Here is a 23,632-nt window from a genome sequence, read left to right as displayed (position 1 = left end):
GCTGCGGGCAAAAGGGAGATCTCTGCGATTTCACTGCAATCAAGACGTTTATGCCACTTCATACAAACAAAACAGGAAAGCAAGAGAGTGAGCAACATGCCTAAGGTGAAGTTGCCTGCTGCCCCTTGGACCTAAGAAGGGAGTTAGCAAACAGGAAGTGAGTGTGCCCCACACGAGAGACCCGTTCTGGGGGTCTCATGCAACATAAAACTCCTTTTGCTTTCTCCCAGAACAACTAGTACTGATATTTAAATATTGGTGAAACATAGTGTTTTTAATTTCACACCTCGCAGAGCATAGTTGAGTGCTTCGTAACAACGTAAACAGAAGTGTGGGCCAAGCGCTGCAGACAAAGGAAGAGGGAGAAATGGCTCTCCCTGCGGTCTGTGCTCCGGGCTTGCAAAGGAATATGTAACTAACAAACTGGTCGGTCTGTGCTCCGGGCTTGCAAAGGAATATGTAACTAACAAACTGGTCGGCTAAGGCCACAGAAATGTGTTTTTGAGTTGTTTTGGCTGCAGACACCAGTTTCTTCCGACAAAGAAGAGTTAACATTGGATACAACAAACACCACCTCTTCCCTTGAACCACAAAGTCAGGAAAAGTTGCAGCTTATTTCTTCTTTGACTTCTTTTTGGTGGTGTCGTACGCTCGAACTATTTCTTCCTGAGTAACAGCTCCGTGTTCTTCTTGGGAAAAGGCATACCCATCTGCAAGACATGGGAGGAGTGAGTGATGAGAGGCCAGGCCAGTGCTCTGAGCTGAAGGAAAAGCACTTGGAGACCATCACAGCTGAGTTGCAGGTAGCCTTGGGTGGAGAGGCCTGAGATGAACAGGAAGGGGAGGGGAGGGAAGGGCCTTGTCTGTTTTCTGGTGCTGTAACAAAACTACAGACTGAGAAGATTTTGTAAAATGTATTTGGCTGGTTGTGCCGGAGTCTGGGCAGTCCAGGATTGATGGGCTCTATGTGTGAGGGTCTTTCTCCATCAGAACATGGTGGAATAGCACCATACTCTTGAGATAACTAAAGAACTCCCTTGGTGGCAGCGTGAGCAGAGCCCCCCAGGAAGTAATCACCTCTTCAAGTTGCCATCTTTTCATATTGCGACAGAGGCAGCTGCATTTCAACATGCGTTTTGGAGGGGACATCAAATCGCAGCAGGTGGGTTTATTACTTCTGGGAGGCTGCAGCTGAGCTGTGTGTGGGCAGCAATGACGGAAGGCCAGTGGTGCCTGTCTCTACCTTCCCACTGCCAGCTAAGAGGAAGCTATGCCCCCACCGGCCTGATGCTGTAGGCTCGCCCTCTAACTTAGGAAGCCAAAGACAAGTCAGGAAAAACATACACCATGCTAATAGTGAAAGCTGGCAAAGCTGCTCTTTTTAAATTGGAATGACTCAGACTGGTAATAAGTAATTGAAGTGGGCTTATTTCCATGTAAATAAAAACACAGGGTTTAAGAACTGGCCCTGTGGTCACAAGAAGCCTGGTTCTTATAATTAGTTCACAGGGCAATAATTAAGTAAATCACCACCAGTCCCTTTTAAATAACATGTGTCCAAGGCACTATTGTACATTTTGCATACAGATAGCTCATTCAGTCCTCCTGGCCTCCCTCTGAGACATGTGATACAGATGGGGAAACTGAGGCATGGATACTGTATGTTGGGGACTTGCTCAAGGTCACAGGCAGAGTGGCAGATCTGGGGATCAAACCCAGGATGTGTGACAGCTGATCCACATCTTATTGCATTACCAGCTCCGAGAGAGGTTTGGTGTTCATAAGCTCAAAGCTGGGCTTTTCTTCCAACTGTTCCTTCCAACAGGGAGGACACTGGCCATATTCACTCTCCATGGGCTGACCCTTCTCCTGGCTCCTGGCCCTTCACCAGAGCATGCCTGCCAGCCACTGCCTGAGAAAGCCCAAGCTCAGAGAGGCCACCCCGGGGGCAGGGCCTACAGGGGTGGCTTGGGGTTGAGCACCTTGTGTGGGGCTTGGGAGGGGAGGTGTGCGGAAGAAGGCAGGAAGCTGGAGCAGCTCCTCCTCGCTGGCAGCGACAGCTTTTATCCCTGGTCAGCTCTGAAGACACAGTGTGACAGAAATTTGAATGCTCTCATAGGAAGACACGGGCTGCACGGCAGGGAGGAGATATGAGACCTAGAGGGCCCAGGAGGGAAAGACTGTCCCTCAGTGAAGGCAGAACCAGCCAGTGGGCCCTGAGAACACCAAGAAGGGGTCTTACCCGGGCAAACTTTGTTGACCAACTCACCTGGACTTGAACAAAACACAATCCATAAGCCAAGAAGTCCCACCATGGGGAGGAGGCTTCTGGTCCAGGCCAAGCCCTCACACACCCAGCACAAGAGCAGGCCGGAGGTGGAGCCAGCCTCAAGGGGGAGGCTTTGTTGGTTCTGGCCCAGGCACAAAGCCCTGACAGCGCCTTTCAGCTTCTTTAAGGTACTCTCCATGCAGGTGCTGTGCTCTGACTCTCACAGATGTTCAGCCTTCTCAGGATCTGCTTCCAAGCCCTGAAGAGCCAGTACTGACTCTCACATCTGTTCCTATGAGAGCATTCAGGTTTCTGCCACTCTGCTCGTTCAGAGCTGACCAGGGATAATAAGGTGTCGCTGCCAGCGGGGAGGAGCTGCTCCAGCTTCCTGCCTTCCTCCGCACACCTCCCCTCCCAAGCCCCACACAAGGTACTCTTTGTGGTGCATTCCAAGAGGACCTGCCTGTTGCTGGGATGTTTCAAAGCAAAAGCTAGCAAATAACACTGTGTCTTCTCATAAAAAGGCTGTTTGCTGTGGTCAACTTGGACAGTTTTCATTCTTTGGTTTTTTAAAAAGGAACATTGTAGTAAAGAGCTGATGTGTTTCTCACAGGGTCACAGAACAGCTGTCCCTGGATGGGATATATCTGGGAATAATGGTCCTTCCTGCTACCACAGCTACAGCAGCTGCACAAGGCAGGCTCCTCAGTCTGACTGGAGTTAGTCTGACCAAGGACTGGTCTCTGCAGGCAATTGTAAATGTTCTTTATAAACACTTCTGTGACAAGCAGGGGATTCTTGGGCTGTCCACCCTGAGGCAGCTTTCTCCACTCACTCTGCTTCCATCTTGGACCCAGGGGATCTAAATGGCTAAGTACTGGGGCAAGAAAGGAAGCTTTCTGTCTCAGTTTGGTTACTACTTGGCCATGTGACCCCAGGCTCTTTGAATTTCCTGGGTCTTGGTTTAGTTTATACTCTGCACCACCAGAGAAGATAAAAAGCCCATCTCAACAGTGAAGGCATTAGAATAACTTCTACAAATCTTCTTCTGTTCATTTTTTGGGGGAAAGGTTGGGTAGAGAATGAGGGGGACTTAATGAGACATTAAAAATAAGCACTTTAAGCTGGTTGTGGTGGTACACATCTGTAATCCCAGCACTTAGGAGGCCGAGCAAGGAGGATCCCTGTAAGTTTGAAGCCAGCCTGGGCTATATAATGAGCTCAAGGTCAGCCTTCCTGTACTGCATAGGAAGACCCTGTCTCAAACATTTTGGGGATTGTCCTTTTGGAAAAGATATTTTAGCTTTGAGGATTGTCCCCTCCCTGAAAGCTTTGTTTTGTTTGTCCCATTTCCTACCCATAACACATCTGTGCCCAGTAGGTACCCAATTTCAGGTATATTTGCATCTTGTGGCTGCATGGATTCCTCAAATGACGTAAGTAGCCTCTTGCCAGCAGGGCTTCGTCGTGGAGTGGGAGGGGCTGAGTAGGCCACGCTGGGTCAGGAAGAGTTTCCCTCTCAAGATCAATGCTTCCTTCCAGTTTTGGGGTCTGCAATAGCAGATAACAGATGCAGGGGGACGTACACTGGCTGGTGGGAAGCTAGGCTGCCCTCCAGAGAGCAGGCAGATAGGCGTCGCTCACCTTGCTGCACAGCCTGTTCCCAGGTGAGCACAGGATCCCCAAAACACTGTGTAATGTTCATCCTGAGTTCCCAATGCTGTAGCTCTAAAATATTCCCAACATTTGGGCATCAAGACTTTCTTAACCTTTGCTAAGATTTGAAGTGGATTCTAAAAATTAAGAAGGAGTGGAAGAAGCCCGACAAATTTACCGTAGGAAGAGGGTGTGGTCTCCATGGTTCATATAAATGTTCTCCTTTTAGAAGCCAGGCCCAGTGGGAGTTAGAGCTGTAGTCTGTTTGGATGGGACAACAAATCCCAGAACCATTCAACTGGCCCCACCTGCTGGGCCTCAGCCCACAGCCTGACAAAGGGATCTGTTCTACCAGATTCTGCCTGGTGAACATTAAGCTTCCCTTTGCATCCAATGGGAGCTCAGAGGAAGTCCCAGCATTTACATTTCCCAATTCGCTCATCTTTCAGGAAGTCCTCACAGCCAGAAAGTCCTGAGGGGGGCCTAGAGGATGTGCTCAGTGGGCCCAAGTTGTGAACTTTCCCTGGCTGGCTTCCTAAATACGCAGCCACAACCAGAATCTGGGGAGAGAACTGAGGATGTAGTAGATGGCAGAATAAGTGAACTTCCTAGTCATTTTGTTTTATCTAAATACAACATTTGATGAGGTTCACAAAATGTCTGGGTTTTTTTTTTTATTATTTTGGAATAAAATTTCCCTTATGTAGCATTCTTTGAATCTAAGCTTGGATAGCCCTTTAATGAATGTAGTAGTTTCCTGTCTAGCAAAGACGGCTGACACCCACAGAAATGGAGAAGATCATGGGAAAATGAGCAAATTTGACTATGGAAGAAGTATGGATCTTAGTTATTGTACAGTGGTGTTCATAGAAACTATGTACTGGTTTCCTTCATGTTGCTAAGATGAAATACCTAAGCCTCTGTGCCTTATAAAGAATCAAGGGCTCATGGTGCAGGTGCAAGGTGTCACACTTGGTAATGGTACTCGTGTTGGCACATGGCACTCACAGCAAGACACAGGAAACACTCCTTCCTTGCAGATAGCCCCCAGGATTGTGTCATGGGGCCTTCACCCTGTTTTTTTCCTTCAATCCTAACCACCTTCCAAGACCCAGATTTTGAACACCATAGTTGGGTTAAGTTTCTGCCTTCTTCATATCTTACAATGGTGATTAAATGTCACAGTCCTTAGGGGACACCTCACACTGTATCAAAACCACTGCAGGAACTAAAAGTCCTATCAAGATGAGTGTTTCCTTCCAGCTTCCCAGAGTGGCTGAGGTCTAAAACGGCAGATAAGGAGATGCAGGAAGACGTTCAGTAGTTGGAAGGTACTGTGCAGACCTTGCGCCCTGACGTTCAGGCCGCCTGATGGTCATATCGAGTTGTTAATGACAAAACTGTCCTAAATTATCAGGTGTTTAGTCACTGGGTGTTTTAAAATGTGGTGAGAAACAAAAGTTATGCTTTTTCTGGTATTAACAGTAGATTTTTTCTCTTCTTTTGTTTTCAAATTAACTTAAGAAAAACAAAAGTTGTTCTAAGCCATTTATAATTGCCTGTAGAATTTCTCCCTAGGCCTTTGATTTCAGCATATACGTACCCTACATTCTTTCCACAGTTACTTTGGGACATTTATGAGTGAAGAACATGGTTCCATAGCATGTGGGCTGTGGCCCACGGAACCCAGCACACAGAAAGTGCTTCGCATGCGTCACAGGAAGATGAGTAAGGTCACAGATTATTATAATTTAAATATAAATATTATTATTTTAATATTCTATAATATTAAAATAGAAATGTAAAGAAACATGTAAGTATATAAAGATGCTCAGCATGTGGCATACTACTACTACTACTACTACTACTACTACTAATAATAATAATAATAACATTTATTGGATTCTTCCTGTGGTCTAACATATGTGAGGTACTTTATTGACATGATCTTATTTAATTTCTCCAATAATTACAGGTAGGCTTTCATGTCATTCCCCTTTTTTAGGTGCGGAAACAGAGATTAAATAACTTTTCCACAGTCACAAAAAAGTGGCAGAGCAGGGACAAGAACCTAGACAAGCAGACCAACTCCAGGGTGCACGGCAGAGCAGTTCTTGGAGGGTCCTGCCAAGCCTCCTAGCTTGACCAGAACCCCCGGGTCCTGGGCATCACTAGGCCAGTTACCCTCCTGATCTGAACCTCCACTTCATGGTTACAGGACTGGTGCCACCTGTCTCCTGGACTGGCAGTGCATTCAAGGGCAGGGGTGTACCCCACATGGAGCTTTCACTTGGGGATATGAGCAGAGGGAGTGGATTACAGGACAGTGGTGACAGGCAACACCCTACCTTCTCTTCCCCATTGACCGGCCTCCAGGCAGATTTGCCAATACCTGCACAATGTATGCACACGTGCTTCATGTTCACTGAGTGTTCTTGTTCTACAAGGCACCACCTCCTAGGCCCCAAGCAGGCAGTAGAAGACGGGAGAAGGAGTTGCACTATGGCATGGAGGAATGGGTAGGGCTCTGGGGACAGCAACCAGGAACCCATCAGCTGGGAGCTGAAAGGCTGGATTGCTAAAAAGAACCTCGCAGCTCCCTGTGAGCTCCGAAGTGCAGGTTCTCACTCTCCACTGTCCTGCGTGCGGGTGGTGGGGAGATGGTAACCCTAAACAGGTCAAGGCACAGAGCCTCCTCTTCCCAAGGGTTATTGTTTTGATTACTATGCTAATTTTAATTAGAACAATGCATATGCTGCCCTTGGGGGGCAGAATTTAGGAGTTATATCACCTTAAACTTTATTTTTTTTATTTTTATTTTTATTTTTTGTAGACTGAAGAGTTTTTATTGTGAATATTGATGAACATAGACAGAGAAAGAATTATCATTATTTAACAACTCAGCATTAATCCTGTGACTATGTACATATATACCATTGAATTTTCATAATTTTTTTCTATTTTAGTGAAGGGGTGTTCAGGGTCTCACTACTAGATTGGACTCAGTGATCCTCCTGCTTATAGTCTCTCAAGAGCTGGGATTACAGGCATGTACCACCACGCCCAGTCTCAATTGCCATCTCAGTGCACCCCTGGGGAGGGACTAGCATGGCAGGCTGGGAATCAAACTGTGGCCCCTGCACCTGCTTGGTGCTTTAATCCACTGAGCTATTTTCACCTTAAACTTTAAAACATTCTCTTGGAGGATGTCACCATATTGGGATTTTGTCACTCAGGTAGTGCAAAGGAACTCGCCTGCATTCCAGCCACACTCCTGTGTTGGGGTGGAACTCAGGAATCCCGAAGCCCAGAAGCCACCCTCCCTGCCTGGTCTCACACCCTGTCTGGGGGGTGGAGCTACTCACGAGAGACACACTGCTGGATGGAGCCTCCACGGAAGAGGGTCGGGGGAGTCTTCCTGCTGAGCCTCTTGAGGAGGCGGTCTCGTTCATTCATCCTGCGGAAAGCAAACAGGTCAGGCTCAGGTCGCCTCAGCACATCTCCAAGATCTGGGGGATGACTTCAGGTTGTGAGATGGAACATCAAACAGGCCGGGTGGGGTGAGCCCCTCACATCCAGCCAGAGATCTGGTTTCCCAGGTAGCTCTGCTGTTTACAGTAGATGCTATCTCCCAAGTTGAATGCACAGCTCTCTTTCAAAAGCTGTCCTGTTTTCAGTCCCTCTTGTCCCCAAAGCCACATACTGCCTTCCCTCTCACTGAGAGGCACCCCAGGTACCTTTTCCATTTTCATAGTCAGAACCCAGAGGGACATTTCCACAGTCTCAGCCCAGTTTGCAGCCCCTTACTCCAGGCAGTGCACTCCCAGGGTAGAGCCCTGATCCAGTGTTGCAGGGCCCCAGTGGGGGGGCTGCTTGTGGCTGTACACCCCAATGCCTGCTTTCATTGCATATCAAAATCCAGGTGTTTTCTTTTAAAACCCCAAGATGAGGAGCTCTCTCCGCCCTTCCAGAGCCTTGCCCCCATGGTTGCTTTGAAGAAATATGGAGCTTTCCCAGAGGGTGGCTAGAATTCACAGGGGTTCCTCCAGCCCCTGGCTCGATCCTTACCCATGCCCCTTGCCCCCATAGCCTGGGTTTTGTTTTTTGTTTTCAGTTTTGCAGCATCAACTGCTATCAGAAAAAATTAAATAGAACATTCTTGAAATGGACATTTCATAGGTTTAAAGTGGGTACCATTCCGAAAACATGCAACTCACTTCCTCTCGACATGTAGGCATTGCAACATGTGCATCATCAACTGAAGGGTGGCTGTAGTATAGGAAAAGGAATATTGTGGGACTGTCCTGCTTCAAGGTTGTATATGGTGAGTAAGATTGGTAGAGAGAACACTTCTTATCACTTTCACCGCAGTGTGTTTTTGTAGTTACACTCATTACAATGAATTATTGCTGTTAGTCTCTTACTATGCCTAACTTAGAAATCAAACTTTCTAATTTAGAAATTAAACACAAACAGACATGTTTGTGTAATGAATAAGAGCATGCACAGGGCTTGGCGCCATCCACAGTCTCATGTGGAGTCTCTGAATGCACACTTGTGGATAAAGGAGGGACCTCTGACTTTTTATCTCAGGATGTCATTTGCTTGCCCCCCAGAGTCTTCTAGTACACAAAATTTGCCAGTGCCTTCTATTATGGATTCAATTGTGTCCCTCAAAAATTCACACAGAGGGAATTGGGGCATAGCTTAGCATACGTGAGGTCTGGCATATGCATGCATGGGTGTACACACTCTCACACACACATTCACTCTCACACACACAGCCACACCATGTTGGTCACACTGAGTACATCAGAATGGGATCATATTTGGAGAAAGGGCTTTAAAGAAGGAATTATAGTCATGTGAGGTCATGCAGGTGGGTCCTGACCTAATCTGACTGGTGCTCTCAGAAGAAAAAGTAACAGGAGTCCTTATAGGAAGAGTAGACCACAGCTGCACACAGGCCACAGGAGCACAGGAGAGGAAAGGCATCTACTGCCAAGGAGAGGCCTCAATAAAGCCCAACCCTGTCTACATCCAGACTGTGAGAAATCTACTGATGCCTTGGAAGCCCCTTTGTGATGCTAGCCAGAGCAGCCTGCTGACTTCCCTGCCCCCAATTTCTTTTGTAGTAAGGGAGGGCACTTCCTCAGGCCTCAAGTTTGAGGAGACCATTTCGTGAGCACAGTCCCTTCGTCTCTCTCCTAAGGGCCTTCAAAAAGGAGCGGTCCTGGGTGTTACTGAGTTGACATTTGTTACAGACAGAAACACCTAAAGACCACATTTTCTGGTTGTCTTGGCTGAAACGCCATACATGCACTTCGGCACCAGAGAAGGGGGTGCCCAGGCCAGCTTACTTGGCAGAATATCTGCAGGCAAGGGAGAAAAGATGTTTTTTCTGTCCCTTAATGCTGGTTTTCCCCTCTTCCTTACCTTCTTTTGCTTTCTTCTATGAGCCAAGGTGTGCCGGGTGAGCAGCTGCCCTGCACTGCAAGGGGGAGTAGGTACCTAAGAGTATACCTGCTCCTCCTCTGTGTAGCTTCTGTCCTTGGCCATCTGCAGCTCCCAGGCTGGGTTCTAGATGTAGCCAGTGTGAGAAAGGGCCTGTCCTCTGCTGCACCTCACCCACCACTGGCGTGAGTCCTGTCCAGAGGATGCTGACATGCTCTACTTAAGTCATCATTTGTAGCCAGTGCAACCTTGCCAGCTAGGACTTCTGTGTGGGCACAAAGGATGTCTGACATCCCTCCTCCCTAGAACCCAGGGTAACATAAGATCAGGCTACACCCCTCCTCCATCCTTGCCATCCCAGTTGTTCCTCCTGGTGGTGGATGGGACTTATAGATGTCACCAAATCACAGCAGTGGGAGGGATCTTAGAAATCACAACACTCAGTTTCTCACTAGGCAGGTGGGCAAAAATACACTCCAGTTTTACTGAAGAAATCAGTAGCAGGGCCACACCAAATAACTGGACCAAGGGCATATTGCACTTTGCTGGTGGGACTACTGCTGCCTGCTGTGCTGCCTAATTCTCTTACAGAATGGCACTTGCGTTTTCCTCTTTCACTGTTTTTAGTGAAATAGAATTTAAAAATCTGACTCTGTGCTTCTGAGGGACCTACTCTGTGCTAGGGCCTTGTGGGGAGGGATCTCGAGGGCCAAGAAGATGTGTCCTCCATGGCTCACATTGACCCATACTTCCGGGTAATTAGACCTCATTAGCACCTGCTCAGTGATCCCTAGATCTGTATCCCAGGATGACCTGATTTCTTCCTGAGTTCTGTCCCCTGGAAGTAGACCGTACAGCCAGTGTGCATCCCCCAGGCCTTCAGGGGCAGCCAAGGGTTACGGGCAGAGCTGGGCATGGACATAGACATGTGTGGACAAATTTCCACAGGCGCAGAATGGAGCCCAGGCTGGGAAGGGAGCTCTGGCTCAGAACTTCTTAGTGGCTAGGAAGTAAAGTGCCCCACTTTTCACAAAGGGCTCATCACCACAGCGAAGAACCATGCCTTACTTATTGGCCTGGTGAGGAACTTCCACATACTTAGATGTGACACACAGTCTCTACTTGTACTCTTACACCAAGACCTGCAAATGTCAGGAGTGGGCCTGGTTGTGTCAACTGCTTCACTTCATTTGTTTTCTTTTGTGTTTTTGGTGTGGGGATTGGATCCATGCCTTGCAACTACAAAGCACGTGCTCTACCACTGAGTTACATCTCTGGCTCCTTACTTCAGATTTTAACAAAACTATAAACACACTCAAATACAGAGTATCCTTACACTCCTTCCTGGACTCATTCGCTCCCTTCTATAAGCAAAGTTCGAAATAACCTTGTTCATATTTTACATTTTTGCTTTACATACCCAAGTTTATATGCATTCATAATTAAAAGACAATTGGGTTTTAAAATACATATATGTGGTACCATTTATTTCATACTTACTATTTTTCATGCCCTTTGTTCTTTTCTCCTCTTATTATGTCTACTGCTTTAGAGACAACTTGATTAGGTATTGTTTTTTAGTAGTAACTTTGAAGTTTCTTAGTTGTTGACAAGGTCAAATGCCATAAGACAACCTAACTCACCTCTATTTTTTATTTTTTAATCTTTATTTATCTGGTATAGGGTCTCACTATGCAGCATGGACTTATAGTGATCCTCCTGTCTCAGCCTCCCCGCTTCTGGGATTACAGGTGTAATACTGGTTTTGATGGCTGGCTTGACACACCCAGGGTTCCAGGGTTGGCACAGCATGCAGAACCAGAGATCGAACCCAGATCCTTGCACTTGCCAGGCAGGTACTTAGGTCACCAAGCTCTCTTTCTGACCGTTGAAAAGTACAAAGACTTTACAGAGAGTGGGATACAGCTTAGTGGTAGAGCACTTGTCCGGCATGCACAAGACTAGACATGTACTGCAGTACTGCAAAACAGTAAAAATTAAAAAAAAGAAAATCCAAACTCTTACTAGGAATAGGAGGCACTGCCTATAATCCCAGCCACTTGGAAGGCTCAGGTGGGAGGATGACAAGTTCGAGGCATGCCTGAGCAATTTAGTAAGTCCTTGTCTTAAACTAAAAAAATAACAGGAAAGGGGCAGATATAGCTCCACACTCTGGGGGTTTGATGCCCAATATAAAACACAAAGAGACTTTAGAATAGTTAGTTCTGATTTCCCCTGGGTCTTTGTGTTCAGCATTGAAGCTTACTTAATTTGACTGCCACTCTGCTCAGGTAATCTGTCTTTTCCTCCTGGTTGCTTTTATAACAATTCTGCTTACCTTTGATGTTTTGCAGTTTCACAATAACACAGCATGACAAGGTGTAGACACGTTTTTATATCCTGCTTAGCTGCACAGGCCTAGCAAGCTACAATAACTTGCTGGTTTATCTTTCCTCCTGACAAAACCCTAAAAACTGTCTCTCCCCCATTCTTTCATTTTGCTTGACCTGAGCTATTTTATACATAGCCATGTCTACATCTATACCTCTGTCTATCTATCCGCCTGTATAGATCTTCATGTCCCAAAATTTCTACCACATTTATCTAAACTATTTTTGAATTGTACAATGTGTTTTAAGTTGCTACATTTTGCATGTCTATATTGTTTCTTAGTACTCAAAGCACAGGAGAAAAAAGAAAGGACAGAAAAGTCAGGCTTCATTAAGAACTTTTAAGCTGAGTACAGTGTCTTTTTTTTTTTTTTGGCATAACCCGGGATTGAACTCAGGCCCTTGCACTTGCCAGGGAAGCGCTTATTCCACTGAGCCATCTCCCCGGCCCCTAAGTTGAGTACAGTGGTGTATGCCTGTAGTCCAACTACTTTGGAGGCTGAGACAAGAATATCACTTGATCCTAGGATTCTGAAGCTTTCCCAGCAACATAGTGAGGTTACTTTCTCGAAATAGAAAAAATAAATAATAAAAATGTCTTTGCATCTTGATATTATCAAGAAAGTGAAAATATAACCACAAAGTGAAATATAAATTTGCAAGTCATGTTTGATAAGGGTCTAGCATCTGGAATATACAAAAACCTATAAACTGGATAGCAAAAAGACAAACAATCTAATTTATAAAACAGAGAAAGGACTTGGAGCAACATGTACAAAGAAAATACGCAAGAGTCAATAAGCTCATGAAAAAGATATTTAAACATTTTAGTTATTAGGGAAATATAAACCCAAACCACAAAATGCCATCTCACATTTCTTAAAATGGCTATATAATCATCAAAATAAAAATAACTCAGAAAAGAACAAGTATTAGGAAGGATGTAGAGAAACGGGAACCCTCTTACATGTCCGGTAGGTCTCAAAAACTGTGCAAATACTGTCCTCAATAAGTAAGCATGGAATGACTATATCTCCTGGGAATTCTACTGCTAGAATAACCAAAAGAATTGAAGATGAACTAAAATAGATATGTGCACACCAATCACTCTCCATAGGAGTATTTTTACAGCAGCCAAAATGTGCAGGCAATCCCAGTGCTCATCAGCAGATGAACATAAGCAAGACGGGCTCTATCCTTCCAACACAGTATCATTCAGTCACATAAAGGATGCAATGATACAGATGACAACACGGGGAGAGTACGAAGAGATTATACTGATCGAGGAAGATCACTCGTGAATATATATAAAATCCCAGAATGGGCAAAACATGTACCAGACAGAAAGTGGATTAGTGCTTCCCAGGGAAGGTGGGGTAGGAAAGGGAGGAAGACACAAAGGTGGAGGAGAGGGGACGTGATGGGACACTGATTGCTTAAGGTGTACAGGGTTCCCATTCGGGGAGATGCTCTGACACTAGACAAGTGTAATGGTTGCACAACACTGAAAGTGTAGCAAATTCTGAATTTTCTACTTTAAAATGATACATTTTGTGTTATACGAGTTTTGGCAGCACTTAAAAATAATTCAATTATAAAACAGAAAGGAGGAGGAATAGGTCCCAAATGGAGGTCAATTCCCCCAAACCTGAACAGTTAACAATGATGTCATGACCACAGTTCATTCCTCCAGTGGTGGGGGTGGGGAATGTTAGAAGAAACGTGCATTGGCTGTTTTTTTTCTATGTTGGTAAAGGAAGGTAAGCTAGCTGTGATTTACATATATGAAAAGCTTTAGGTAAACACAAATTCACCAGAGGTACATGCAGCCTTGGTACCTTCCCAATAAAGATGGTGAAACATGATCTCATTCAAGTTCTTACAGACAGATTCTTTTTAGAAGCTGACATCCCTCGTAAGGGTGCCATGTTCCTGTCTCAAAAAATGAGCAAGGAGCAGAGAGCTGAATAAGGTTATGCTGGGGAGAAATAAGCTCCCCTCCATATCGCTGATAGGAGACCATTCCTGTGAAATTCACATGTGCCTGGCCACCCAATGCAGGAACACGGAATTCCTAGTGGTGACAAGTGACTTCCTATCCCGTAGCCAATGGGAATCATGGAGTACACCATGACAAAGCAAAAACCAAATGAATATTTTTAGACACTTATTTTTAAATGAGCTGTTGAACAGTTTTGAAGACATAGATATAAGTAGAGAACACAGCTCACTAGGACAGTGGCTTGGCTAACATGTACAAGGCCCGGGGCTCAGTCTGCACATATCACAAGCAACATACATATGACAGGTCTTCCAGAAGACAGCTTTTGTCTTCCAATAAGACAAGAGTCCTCCTGCATTCCTTTTCCTCTTGGTAAAGCCAAATACCCACCAAGCCTCCAGGCTGCTGAAATTCTAACCTGTTTTTAAGGATCCTTAGGGAATGGCATTTCAGAGACTGTGTTAGTGAATTAGTGTACTTGTTATATAATCTGGACATAAGGCAACGAGAACCTTTTGGATCTCTGTGTTCCAGAACTATCTAGGAGTTTGTAGAATACAAGTTAAACACACTTGTATAATGGGAAAAAAATGACAAACACAAAGCAAATAGCCCAAGCATCTAATCATGTACGAATTATCTATTTTATACCATTGCGAGGTGGGTGCTTTTTAGGAATTCTACTCTATCAGTGGGTATTCATGATTCTCCTTCTCTTGTTCTGTGAAACCATATGGACTCACTTTCAAAGTCAGACATCCTAACTTTTCAATCATTTAGTATTTATGTAGTCCTGACTGCTTGTGAGACCTGGTGCTAGAAGCAAATTTACCCAAGACAATCATATGTGTTAACAGGCTAAAGAGGGAGAAATAATCACACCATCAAATCAATTCATGCAGATGAAATGCTTCATAAAACCGAATGACTATTCATGATTTAAAAGCAAAAAAATAATAATTCCATTTATCAAATCAAGAACAGAGGAGGAATTTCCTTAGCTTGACAAATTCATGTACAGAAAACCTGCAACTAACATCATACTTCATGGTGAAAGACTGCATGGATTCTCCCTATGACTGGGAATGTGGCAGACAGGCCTAAGAATTTACCTTCATCAACATAAGCTAGAACTTCTAGGCAGTGCAATAAGATCTAAAAGCAAATAAAAGACAGGAGGGCAACAATAAGAGTCTTTATCTGCAGATGACAGGATTATCTAGATAACCCCAAGAAATGCCTAGTAGTATGTAAGCACAGAACCTGTAGAGATCAGCAAGTTGCATGAAGTAAGAAACACAAAAATCAATTGTATTTCTCTAGATTAGCAATGAGTACATGGACTCTGAAATTAAAAATGTACTTAATTTATAGCCACCCAAAGACACGTATAACATACTTAGGTGTGTCTCTAATGAAATAGTAACAGAACTTGCAAGCTGAAAACCCCACAATGCCCATGACAGAAATCAAAGATGTGGATATGTACAGGGACTTGCCATTTGCACGCATTGCACAGTTCAGCAGTGTGAATGTATTAACTTTCCCTACACTTCTTTAGCACAGGTTTAATGAAATTCCTGTCAATAGTCCAACAAGATTTATATAGTTATACACAAGATTATCCTGGAAAAAAAGGCAAAGGACAACTTTTAAAACTATTCAACAGAGGACTCAGTCTACCTAATGTAAGGGCTACAATTATTGAGACTGCACTAGCTACAGTTAGCAAGACAGTGAGACACTGGTAAAACAAACAAACAAACAAAAAAAACACACAGATTAATGGCACATAAGAACCCAGAAACAGATCCACAATAATGTTGACCAAAAATAATTATTTTCTTTTTCTTTTATCCCTCCCTCCCCTCCTCCACTCTTTCCTTCCCTCCTCTCCCCCTCTCCCCACCTTTCTCTTCTGTTCTCTTTTCTTTACTTGGTGCTAGAGATTGAATCCAGGGCCTGTGCATACCAGGCAGATGCTTTCTCTGTCACTGAGCAATCCCTTGCCCACCATCTCACTTTTGTAAAAGGAACAAAAGCAACTTGACAAAGATGCTCAAATCACAAACATGTAGGCACACACACACACACACACACACACACACACAATAATGCACTATTTATCCTGATGTGGTACTGCACACCTATAATCCTGATACTGTAGGAGGCTGAGGCATGAGCATTGCAAGTTTGAGTCTAGTCTGGGCAAATGAAGCAATGTAGTGTGAGACCTTTTCTCAAAGTAAAAATAAAAACCACTGGGGACGCAGCTCAGTGCAAGGCTCTGGGTTTAATCCCACATACTGCAACAAAAGGAGACACAATGATGACAACAACAAAAAGTCATCTTCTATTTAAACTGTCATTCATATGTGAACATGGACATAGATCATGCTTAAATGTAGAGTATAAAACAACACAAATTTTAGGGGGGAAAAACAAAGCATTTTTAGAATCTAGGGGTATGTAAGGAGTCCTTACACTTGACAGCAAAAGCATGTTCCTTAAGGAACAATTGATAATTTGAATTCCACTGAAACTAAAAACCCTTCTTACAAAATGACCATATTGTGAGTTTGAAGAGATAAGCTACAGAATCAGAAAATATCTGTGAACTATCTATGTGGCCAGAGGCTAATAAAACATGTAAAAAGAACTCTCGAAGCTCAACAGAAAAACAAAATACAGATTTACTACGAACCAAGCAAAAGCTTTGAACACACATTTCCCCAGAAGGAACACAGAGGCGTGGCAGCACCTGTGCAAGCCAGCATGTACACAGACGTTTAGCCTTGTCAGAGTTAAAGAAATGAAACTGAAACCTATGAAGAATGTCTTTAAGCAGTTATCACAATGGCTATAATGATAGGAAAATGACAAAATGATTGGCAAGGGTTGGAAAAGCTGTGTTGGTCATATTACTAGTAGGACAGGGAACAGTATAGCTCTTCTAAAAAACTAGCAGTTTCTTCAAAACCAAGCATACAACAACTTTGCAAAAAAATACTACAATTTAAGATATGAAAATTTTGTGTTTGAATTATATCTCAAAAAAGAAAATTGGAACAGTGTGGGTAGTACATACCCTGAATTGGCAACCCATAGAATCACGGGTTAAATAAATATAGCCTGTTTTTATGGAAATAAGACCTGGCCAGGAAATCATCAGGCTTGAAAATTAGAGATCAAAAAGGCCAGCCCCTGCCAACCTGCATTACTATTCTCTTGCTTGGTGAATACTCTGTCAGGCAGGTAAGCCTGGCTGGGGCTGGCCTTCTTGATCTCTAGCTTTCAAAGTTAATTATTTTCTGGCTAGTTCTTAGGTTTGGGAAAGGTGGTAGTTGTTATTAAAAGCAAGAATACATATAATGACAACAAACCCAGCTACTGTAGTCTGGACATTTATCCCAGAGAAACAAAGACAACATTCTCATGAAACCTGCAAACAAATGTTAATAAGAACCTTATTTGTAATTTCCCACACTGGGAACCCAGACATCTTCCAAGCAGTACGTGACGATGCAGGATGGTACAACCATACCGTGTGACACTGCTCAGCGGTACGAGGAAAGTCAGTGACTCAGTAAACAACTTGCATAAATCCCTAGAGAATTTCCCTGAGTGGAAAAAGGCACTACAAAAGATGTTAGTATTTAGTGGTTCCATTCGACCCAGCTCTTCCCCTTCTGGGCACTTCAGTTTTCAGCTCCAGAAGAACTGAAAACAACATACCAGGGTATGATACGTGCACCCGGGTTTACAGCAGAGTAATTTGTCATAGCTAAATCCTGGAAACAACCCAAATGCACATCACCTGAGGAATGAATAAAAAAGATATGATCTTTTTAGTACAATGGAGTATTACTCAGCTGTAAATAAAGATAAACTTGAAGCTTTTATAGACAAATGGATGCAACTAGAGATCATAATCATAAGTGAAATAATCAGATCTGCATGTATAAACATCTTACATTCTCTCTAGTGTAAGAAACGGAAAGAGTAAATAAAATCTGAAAGATATAATAGATACTGTGAAAAGAAAAAAACACGCTCAAAACGAAACAACAACTGGGATGAGGGAAAGGAGAAAAGAAAGAAAAAAGGATATACACAAGATAGCTAAGATAATTGTACTACTAATTTCTATTGGTTTATTGAGAAGAACAGTAGTGCTTAATTTTTTCTCTCTTTTTTGACCAATTTTGCATGCTTATATCTGGTAATCTGAACTATTTTGAAGATTACAATATGCAATATAACAACCATTGATGATTTCCTATCATCTTGGTTTGAAATTCTATATTGTTTTTAGTTATTTTTAAATTCTCTTTAAAATTAAAAGATCAGTGTTATTTGGTACCAGAGCATGCGCATCTACAACAATCCCCAAATAAACAGTTTTAAATAGTCACTGTCTACTTTTCCAAGTTCCTTCCTACCCCATCACATTTCTCTGCAGTCACCCCTTCTGAGCGGTGCCCAGCTTCATTTCGGGGGCTGGAGGCTTCATTCGTAGATCCTGCAGCCCAGGCCAAGGACCCAGGGGAGGCTGTGTGCCCCACCCAGCAGAGCCTGCTGACCTCATTAGCGGGGCAGGCAAAGGAGAAGCTGTGTGGCAGCCCCGGCACATGTGCAAACCATTACCTCACCTCTTGACTTGCAGTGAGGTATGGGCTTCCTTCTCAGACAGGACTGAGCTCTGAGGTACAGCTGGTGAGCCCAGGCCTTGGGCAGGCTGGAGTCATGGGGCTGCTAGGAACAGATAAATTAGCAGGCACCTGGCTGGCCAGGTGATGCCCCAGGCTGAAGGCTGACACTTCTGCTGCGATTCTAGGTCCACAACAAGGACCATGCCATTTATCTACTCCAGCCATACAACTGTGCAAACAGGGACTCTGCACTTCTCTCAAATGTACTTTCCAACTCTGCTTTCCTGTCTTCACTCTGCTCCAGTCACATGGCTTTAGTTGCAGGCCCTAACACTCCAAATGTCTCCCTGCCTCAGGGCCTTTGCGCTGTCTTTGGCTCTGCCTGGGATTGTCCTCCCTGGTTCACTAGACCAGCCTCTCTGACCAGCTTACCATAACCCACCCTTCCTCAGCATTCTATACTCTGTCCTGAATTTGCTTTCTGTACCATGCTTCTCACCATGGTCTGCATTTAGTGCCTGTGTTTGGCACTAGAAAACAAGCTGTAGGAGCAAGAGCTTTGTTTTTTGCTTAGAGTAATATTTCTAGCACCAGGACCAGTGCCTGTGTGCAAAAGATGCTCAGGAAGATTCTGCCAGGCTGGAGGAATCGCCCATTGGCAGAGCACTTGCCCACAGGTGGAAGGGCCTGGACTCTATTTCCAGCACTGCAAGACAAACAAGATGAAGCAAAACCAAAACAAAACAACAGCAAAAAAAAACCCCAGCAATAAACAAAACAAACAAGAAAAATAAGTCTTTGTTGAAGGGATAAAGAAATAGAGGGCTGAAGGAACAAAGGCAGGCTGGGGCAAAGCATAAAAATCAAAGATACTGGTGGCAAACCAAAGGCAGGGCCATGGGGGCCTGTCTTCCTACAAGTCCCATCCTCCACTCATTTTCTGCCCAGAGGGGAAGACAGGGGCTGACCCGCTCACCTTCCATGATTCAGTCTAGGGGGGCTTTTTGCAAAGAAAATTTCAGGTATCCATGACAAACAAGGCTGTATCTTAACTCTGACGAGGAGGAGTCATTGTCGGATATACAGACAGATAGGTGACCATGGTGACTTTCCTGCTATGTGGGAAGTGGGATTTCAGCTTAGGTCCCAGATCTGCCCTTCCCTACATTGAGATGTAGCTCAGGGGTGCAGCCCTAGCCTAGTGTGTGTGCACCAGAGAACCTGGGTTCCTTTTCCAGTACTGCCAAACACAAATAAAATAAAGAGAATTTTCTTTTTTTAATTTTAATTTTTTTTATTTTTATGTATTTCGTACAGGGTCTACAGGGTCTCACTACATAGACTGGACTTGTAGTGATCCTTCCTGTTTTTCAGCCTCCCAAGTGCTCAGATCACAGGCGCATGCTACCATGCCCAGTCTCAATGGCCATCTCAGTGCACCCTGGGGGCAGGGCTGGGCATGGCAGGCTGGGGATCAAACCCTGGCCACTGTGCTCTGTCTAAGCAGGAACTTCAATCTGCTGAGCTATCTGGCTGGCCCAAAATAAATAGAAGTTTTAGTAACATAAAATTTAAAGCAGATGCGGAGGGAGCCATCAGCTGAGCACTACTGGGAGGGAAGACAGTTTCCTAAGCGTGAAGTCAGCAGTGATTATCATGTCAAGCACTGAAAACTAAGTAGGACCTGACCAAGCACCTACTTACTATGTAAAGAAAAAGTAGATGTCAGGACCTAAGGAGCTTTTTCCTTTTTATTGTGCTTTCTCTAGTACTGGATACCAAGCCCAGGGCCTCATACTTGCTGGACAAGCTCTCTACCCTAGCTATATCACCAGCCTTATTTTTAGTCAACTTAAATTTATGAATGTGAACTTTCTTTGTAAGAAAAATAAAACAAATTTGCTTATTGGGGCTTAAGATTTGGATCAGGTTTTAAACTGTTGATATCTCTCTCATGACTATTATATTCCTTTAAAGTAGCAAATTTTCTAGGCCCATTAAGCTGCAATTAATTACAATAAAATACCTTTCTTAGACTCTTTCCTCTGCCTGCATCCCCTTCCATGTGCACAGCATTGATCTGGACAGTAAATATCCAACTTCACAAATTCAAATAAGCATCCAAACAGAACACTTCAAAGCTGGCCACCAGGGACCCCCTTCCCTGACCTAATTGTTGAAGTAATTAAAGAAAGATGAGCTTTACCACTGATTACCCTCCTAAACACTAATTAAAGATAATGAAGGTTCAAGGTGCTGGGCACAGCCCGACCTGCATGTCCTGCCAGGGTTCACAGCAGGCTGGCAGCCCGGAGGACTTATAAAGAAGAACAGGATAAAGCGAATACAGGTGCCTGCTCTACGTCCTCCCTGGGAACATGCTGCTAGGTTGGTGAGGAAGCAAGCAATGGTTCTCTGCATTAAGAGTTACAGGTGGGAGATACTGCAGACAACAGCCAGACATATCTGTTTGTAGGACTTCAGACAATGGGTAAGTCATGCAACAAGTCTGGTTTAGCCCACAGAGAGACCAGAGGATTTCGAGAAACTTGTCCTTAATTTTTTTTAATTAATGTGCTCAAGCTGATTGGAGCCTTTTCTGGAATAAGGTGAGCAGTAGGTAAAACTGTGACTAAGGGGGTGCACTGCTGATTGACAGCGAGCACCTGGCAACATATTTCCATCATCCATGTCCTACCTCATCACAGGTGGAGCAAGGCAGTATGTGCAATCCAGTCCTAGACAGACACAGGAAAAGTCACAGAATGGGGACACACAGCTGAGCTCTCCTGGCCTTCCCAATATCTGTATTCTAGATGGGAGCTGGCATAGATTCAGGCATAATTACGGAGCTGTAGATCAGAGGATGAACTGAAAACTCCGTGGCTGCTACCTTCATCACTTGGGCTTGGACAACTGTGAGCAGCTCCCACATACGTCCTGGTGCCCAGTGCTATCACATCAGAGCCACGATGGTATCTGAGGCCTGTGATGGCCTCAGGACCAAGAGGCGACCACTTCCACACAGGATGATTACCCACACCGCACTCAGAAGCAGAGGGACATGCAAGTGTTTCAACTGGGCTCTTCACAGTCACTAAGCTGTACTGGGTTTCCAATAACCCGACTAAGTAAGTACATTACTTTTAGTGGGAGATAAATTTTCATTTTCCATCATCCGGGATGAATATTTATGACTTTGTTCCTTGTGGCCAAAGAATTGGGCTAAATGTCTGAAAACTTTCCTTGAAAAATGTTGTGCACTTCCCCACAAAAAAAAAAAACCAACCAACCAACAAACAAACAAACAAAAAACCCAAGCCAAAGTCTTTAGTTGAAGTTGAATGTGAGCAATGGAGTTTCAAAATGGCAACAGGAAGAGCACAAGTGCATAACAATTTTTCAAATAAAGGTCAAGTTCTAAGTAGAACACACAGGACTGCCTCTTTCATTTTTCAGCTGTGTTGCTGTTGAAATTTAAGGCAGCTGGACATGCTGAAAGCATAGCTCAGTGTTAGGGCATTTGCCTAGCATGCCTGAGGTCTTGGGCTCCATACGCAGCAACACAAAAATTTTAAAAATAAAAGTGATTTCTCTGGGCCTTGTGTTTAAAGGACAGGCTTCAAGGTGGTGATTGGGAATGAGGCAAGAGCAGCCTGACTCCATCAGCCTCTTCTTTCATTGCATTTAAAGCAGGATTTAATTAACACAGATCCACACAAGGATAGACACTGCTAATAGGCTCTTCAGAGGTCAAGAGTTCTGCATTCCTCTATGTGGGATAAATTCTGACCTACACAGGATTTCTGGCAAATCATTTCTTATAAGATGTCAAAATTAGATGATTTCTTGCTCATATTTTCCAGATAGGAGAAGACCTCTTATTGAAGAGCCTCACCTGAGCTTCAGGAATCAAGGCTAACCTCACAGATCTGGCTGCACTGCCTTACTCCTGGTATGTCCCAGACTCTGGGCAGATTCATGGCAACTGGGGGAGGGGATTTCATGGAAGATAAGGAAAAAAATAACAGGATTTGGGCCAGAGGAAAGGGATAGCATGTCTCCCTAGAAAAAGTTAAAAGGGAGACCTACTAGTTCTAAAATACTTTAAGCTATGAGCATTTGAAATTAACTATTTATGTATTAACCTTTCTCTGGGTCATCTATAAGACAATGAGGTAAGAACTTAAAGCCACAATTTCCTTTCAACATCAGATCACTGCATTTCCTGAATGGATGAGCAACCCAGGAGGATGCAGAAATGTGGGAGTCAGGGGCACCTCTGCCTTTGCAAAGCAAGGTTATTTTTCCAAGATAAAGAATGGCCCTTGAAAGTGTTAGTGGGAGTTTAAAATAATATAGCCACCACAGGTACAGTATAAAAAGTCCTCAAAAAAAGAAAAATATAAGTGTCTGATGATCTGACAGTCTTAACTGGGTATATATCCAAAGGGAATAAATTCAGTGTGTGAAGGAGAATCTACTCTCCCATGTTCACTGGGATGTTACTCACATTGACCAAGATATTAAGTTAAACTAAGTTGGATGAACAAAGAAAAATTAGTATATATGCACAAAGGAGCATTTAAAAAGAAAATCCTGCCATTCGTAACAACACAAGTGAACCTGGAGGACATTATGTTAGAGTGAAATAAAACAAGCATAGAAACAAATACAGAATGGTCTCACTTATACATAGAAAATAGAGCTTGGAGTGGTGATGTAGCTCAGTGGTAGAGTGCTCATCTACATGCATGAAGTCTTCAGTTTGACTCCAGAACTACATCAAAAGGAGGAAGGAAGAAAGGAGGGAGGGAGGAATGGAAAGAAAGAGAAAGAGGAGAGAGTGAGGGAGAGGGAGAAGGGGAGAGAGAGACACTAAAGTTGAGGGGGTGGGGACAAAGGGAACAAGAGAGTGTGAGAGTGAATTCTTACCACATTTCTGTGCTTTGGGCACGTGTCCCACAAAGGCCTATGCATTAAAGGTTTGAGACTGGCTTAAGAGGAGGCAGAACCCTTGAAATGAGGCCTCGTGGAAAGTCTTCAATCCTGTGGGACATGTCTTCTTTTTCCTCTCTTGTTTTTAGCTATAAGATAAGGGCTTCCTGTACCATGTATTCCCTGAGGATCGACTCCCTCACCTCAGCTATAAAACCCAGTGGGCTAACCAACCATGGACTGAAGCCTCCAAACTATGATCCAAAATAAA

The 23,632-nt window shown here is 44.0% G+C and overlaps 1 protein-coding gene across 4 annotated transcripts in view; it reads right to left on the bottom strand.

Moving 5' to 3' along the window:
- Positions 1–434: 434 nt before the first annotated feature.
- The window catches only part of Atp8a2 (ATPase phospholipid transporting 8A2), a 726,716-nt gene continuing 703,518 nt past the window's right edge, over positions 435–23,632 (bottom strand). For all 4 annotated transcript variants that reach the window (XM_023714997.1, XM_023714998.1, XM_023714996.1 and 1 more), the window contains 2 exons: positions 7,291–7,382; positions 435–710 (listed from right to left, as the gene is read on the bottom strand). In XM_023714997.1, coding sequence (XP_023570765.1) covers positions 613–710; positions 7,291–7,382 — 190 coding nt within the window. In that variant the 3' untranslated portion in view covers positions 435–612. The remainder of the gene's footprint in view (positions 711–7,290; positions 7,383–23,632) is intronic.

Source organism: Octodon degus, unplaced genomic scaffold (genome assembly GCF_000260255.1).
Source record: "Octodon degus isolate 3935 unplaced genomic scaffold, OctDeg1.0 scaffold00038, whole genome shotgun sequence".
Classification (NCBI taxonomy): domain Eukaryota; kingdom Metazoa; phylum Chordata; class Mammalia; order Rodentia; family Octodontidae; genus Octodon; species Octodon degus.
The sequence above is the reverse complement of the archived record's forward strand: the minus strand, read 5'-3'. Positions and strand labels throughout refer to the sequence as shown.